The 4,434-nt window shown below is 41.8% G+C and overlaps 1 protein-coding gene across 1 annotated transcript in view; it reads left to right on the top strand.

The window, feature by feature from the left end:
- Nucleotides 1-3,989: 3,989 nt before the first annotated feature.
- Nucleotides 3,990-4,434, top strand: part of LOC135523435 (tetraspanin-15-like) — a 33,509-nt gene continuing 33,064 nt past the window's right edge. The window contains exon 1 of the mRNA XM_064950105.1: nt 3,990-4,161. Within this exon, the coding sequence (XP_064806177.1) occupies nt 4,078-4,161 (84 nt within the window). The 5' untranslated portion in view covers nt 3,990-4,077. The remainder of the gene's footprint in view (nt 4,162-4,434) is intronic.

The following is a 4,434-nucleotide window of genomic DNA, read 5'->3' as shown; positions in this document are numbered from 1 at the left end:
CCTCTCCGGCTCTCCTGCTATTTTTGAAATGCGCTTCATGGCCACAGAACTTTGTCAGACGCAGCCAGTGGCTGCGTGCGTAAAGCTGAGCTGCCAGCGGTGATTGGAGAGTTGGCGGTTTGGAACGTGCGCACGAGCCTACAATGTAATCAAAGTGTAGGGTTTGACGTTTCAGTATAATACAACAGCTGTGATAGCACAGATGCACACTTTCAACAATAGCATCTGATTTTAAAAGTGCTGTCAATAACATATAGCCTACAAATATAGCCTCACTCAAGAGGTCCAGGAACATGCAGAACACAATGAAGCAAAACAGGCACACAGATAGGAGTGACATTAGTCTGCAATGGGCTCATTCAGCGAAATGGCTCCATTCATTCTAAGTGATAAGGGTGAAGAGATTTAACCACAATGACATCATGTGGCCAAATATCCTTAAACCCATGGGTTAATATTGCACTATTGATTCCATGGAGTCTGACATTTGGCAATTTCTTCAGGTATCAACTTCTCCATTGCAAATGGGTTAAAGCCATTAGCGATTTACTGCATTAGTGTAGCATAGCATTAGAATATTTTGGGTTAGCCCTCAATTTGGTAGTTTTATTCCTTTATGAGATTTGATTAAAATAATGGAATTCATTTTGGAGGTAGCCACATAGCAGACCCGGGGTCATCATGCATGTAGTAACATAACTGTCTGTCTATCTATAGTATGTCATATTGATTGATAGTAGATTATACACGTCTGGGGATTGGTGCTATGTCCGGGTTGTTTTGAAAAGCCAAACATGATATCTGAAGGCAGAGGAGGCTACAGAGTCCAACTACTCCCCAATGCCTCAGGCTCAGCATACCAGATAAGTGCCATTCTATTTCAAGTAGCTTGCCAGAACTGAAACAACTCATAAAATCAATACAGTATGTTGGCTAGAAAAGGTTTAATAATAGTGTCTTGCAACTCACTGTCTAAAATCAAATCAAAATCAATATTTAATCCACTGTCTGGGTACCATCCATACATGACACAAACACCAGCAAGCCAAAATGAATCAAAAAAGATCTGTGATGAATCCTCCCATCCAGGCAAAACAGGAGGATGAATTGTTGACATGGTCTAGTGGTACAGCAGACGTCTTTCAGAATACCTGGGTTAAAATAGATAAAAAATTCCTTAGATATTGTTCCGCCACATTGTGAAATTCCCAATTTTCTCTGAAAAGTAACTCTGTTGACATGGTATTGAAAAATGGGCAAGACCTTTCTCCATGAAGTTCAAGTTTTGGTTTGTCTAAATTCAAAATAGTATCAAATTTTGCCACAATTGTCAGTAGGCCTACCATATCACATTTGACAGTAGGCCTACCATATCACATTTGACAGTAGGCCTACCATATCACATTTGACAGTAGGCCTACCCTATCACATTTGACAGTAGGCCTACCCTATCACATTTGACAGTAGGCCAGCCCTATCACATTTGACAGTAGGCCTACCATATCACATTTGACAGTAGGCCAGCCCTATCACATTTGACAGTAGGCCTACCATATCACATTTGACAGTAGGCCTACCATATCACATTTGACAGTAGGCCAGCCCTATCACATTTGACAGTAGGCCTACCATATCACATTTGACAGTAGGCCTACCATATCACATTTGACAGTAGGCCTACCATATCACATTTGACAGTAGGCCAGCCCTATCACATTTGACAGTAGGCCTACCCTATCACATTTGACAGTAGGCCTACCCTATCACATTTGACAGTAGGCCTACCCTATCACATTTGACAGTAGTCCTACCCTATCACATTTGACAGTAGGCCTACCCTATCACATTTGACAGTAGGCCTACCCTATCACATTTGACAGTAGAATTGGGATGGGGGCCACAAATAATTCTGAACTCATCATAATGTGCCGCATTTCAGCCACCAGCTGCTTTACAGCAAATTCTTTGTAATTCCACACATTTGCCATAGGGTGGAGAGAAATGTTTGCAGTTTTTAATATGATATCTGAGTGAGACTGACTAACAAAATCAATGGGGACCCCCAGGCGGTAATTAGATTATTACTATAAGGAAATTGATCCGAGGGCCTTCAAAAGGGATGCCCGCGAGGCACCCCGCTATATACATGTTGGTTGTTTAGCAACAAAACCGATACGTGCACAGCTATAGGGCAAGACAGATGTGGTTGGCTTCGATGGTTGACAACATGTAAACTATATTTAGTCTCCAATGTTTATTGAAAATATAAACACATTTGCACATTGAGCACTTGTTGTCTTGCAAATATATTGTTACAGTTGGTTATCTAGCTAGCAAATTTTTGCTATATTAGTATTGACATGAAATCTGTCAAAACACCAAAAAAAAGACATGGTATCAAGAACAAGATGAAACTAGCTGAAATTAGCTACTTACAATTCCCCACATGGCAGTTTCATGTCATTGTTGGTAGCTATCTAGCCATCCAGAATCACAATTTACAGACTTCTGCCCAATTGAAGCATGTGCATCGTTTGTGACATTGTCCGCTTTCCCATATATAGACAATTATACATATAACCACATATAAAAATATAAACACAACATGTGAAGTGTTGGTCCCATGTTTCATGAGCTGAAATAAGAGCTCAGAAATGTTCCATACGCACAAAAAGCTTATTTCTCTCAAATTCTGTGCTGACTGCAGGAATGTCCACCAGAGCTGTTTCCTGAAAATGTAATGTTAATTTCTCTACCATAAGCCACCTCCAATGTTGTTTTAGAGGATTTGGCAGTACGTTCAACCGGTCTCACTACCACAGACCACGTGTAACCACACCAGCCCCGGATCTCCCCATCCGGTTTCTTCACCTGTGGGATCTTCTGAAACCAGCCACTCGGACAACCGAAACTGTGGGTTTGCACAACTGAAGAATTACTGCACAAACTGTCAGAAACCGTTCCAGGGAAGCTCATCTGCGTGCTCGTCGTCCTCACCAGGGTCTTGACCTGACTGCTGTTCGGCGTGGTAACTGACTTTAGTGGGAAAATGCTCACCTTCGATGGCCTGTACCGGACAGATGGCGTCGTGTGGGCGAGGAGTTTGTTGATGTCAACATTGTCAACAGAGTTCCCCATGGTGGTGGTGGGGTTATGGTATGGGGTTATGGTATGGGCAGGCATAAGCTACGGACAATAAACACAATTGCATTTTATCGATGGCAATTTGAATGCACAGAGATACCATAACCAGATCCTGAGGCCCATTGTCGTGCCATTCATCCACCTCCATCACCTCATGTTTCAGCATGATCATTTTGCAAGGATCTGTATACAATTCCTGGAAGCTGAAAACGTCCTCGCCAACTTTGCACAGCTATTGAAGAGGAGTAGGACACCATTCCACAGGCCACAATCACCAGCCTGATCAACTCTCTGCGAAGGAGATGTGTTGTGCAGCATGAGGCAAATGGTGGTCGAACCAGATACTGACTGGATTTCTGATCCACACCCCTACCTTTTTTAAAGGTTTTTGTGACCAACAGATGCTTATCTGTATTCCCAGTCATGTGAAATCTATAGATATAATTTCAGATGACTGATTTCCTTATATGAACTATAACTCAGGGGAAGCAACAATAGTATTGGTATAGGCCTATATTAAAACCAGGCGTTATATGGATGTAGCCTACATTGTGTATATAAAAAAAAATACTAAAAGGTTCATTACGAGTAAATTTGTTTGGTCTGTAATGTAGAAACATTAGGCTACATCTTTGAATTTATACCAACAGTGCAACATAAAACGTCATATGTTGCCTTAACAACTGGAATACAGGCTCTTTCAGGGAACGCAAAAATGGAAACTTGTGAATTAAACCGACTGAATGAACCTACTGAAACAGAAGCCACAGTGGCATAAGTGCTCCCATTCATTCCTCGCAGTGTCCTAATTGGGGCGTCTGACTATCAGTCAAAAAAATACTTACTGCTGGCAGGTGGTGCTTTAACAGAGTTCCAGGTGTGTGGGACGAGAAACAGGAAGTTCATCTTTCGAAATCGAAAGAGGGATCAAACATGTCCAATGATGTCAGATATTGTGAGAAGTTCTCCTACGTCTTCCTAAAGTTCGCCCTCATTGTATATTCCACTATCTTCTGGGTGAGTAGTCTATGCTTAATATCCCCCGTGTCGCCAAATACAGGCAGACTCGATGCAAATAACAGAGGGCGTATAAACGGACTCGCGCATTCCGCAAAAAAACCCCATTAATATTCGCCCTTGCTGGTGGTTGAAACACAATATTATCTAATTGCCTATTAGGATTGTCAATAACTTAAGTTAGTTTGGATCGACAGGTGTCCGATATTGTAGTCTACACACGGTTCATTTTGGGGCTTGTGGTTTGATATCTGAACGTCGTATCGTAACCAC

This window comes from Oncorhynchus masou, chromosome 31, assembly GCF_036934945.1.
Source record: "Oncorhynchus masou masou isolate Uvic2021 chromosome 31, UVic_Omas_1.1, whole genome shotgun sequence".
NCBI classification, from domain to species: domain Eukaryota; kingdom Metazoa; phylum Chordata; class Actinopteri; order Salmoniformes; family Salmonidae; genus Oncorhynchus; species Oncorhynchus masou.
This window is presented reverse-complemented; position numbering and strand designations above follow the sequence as displayed.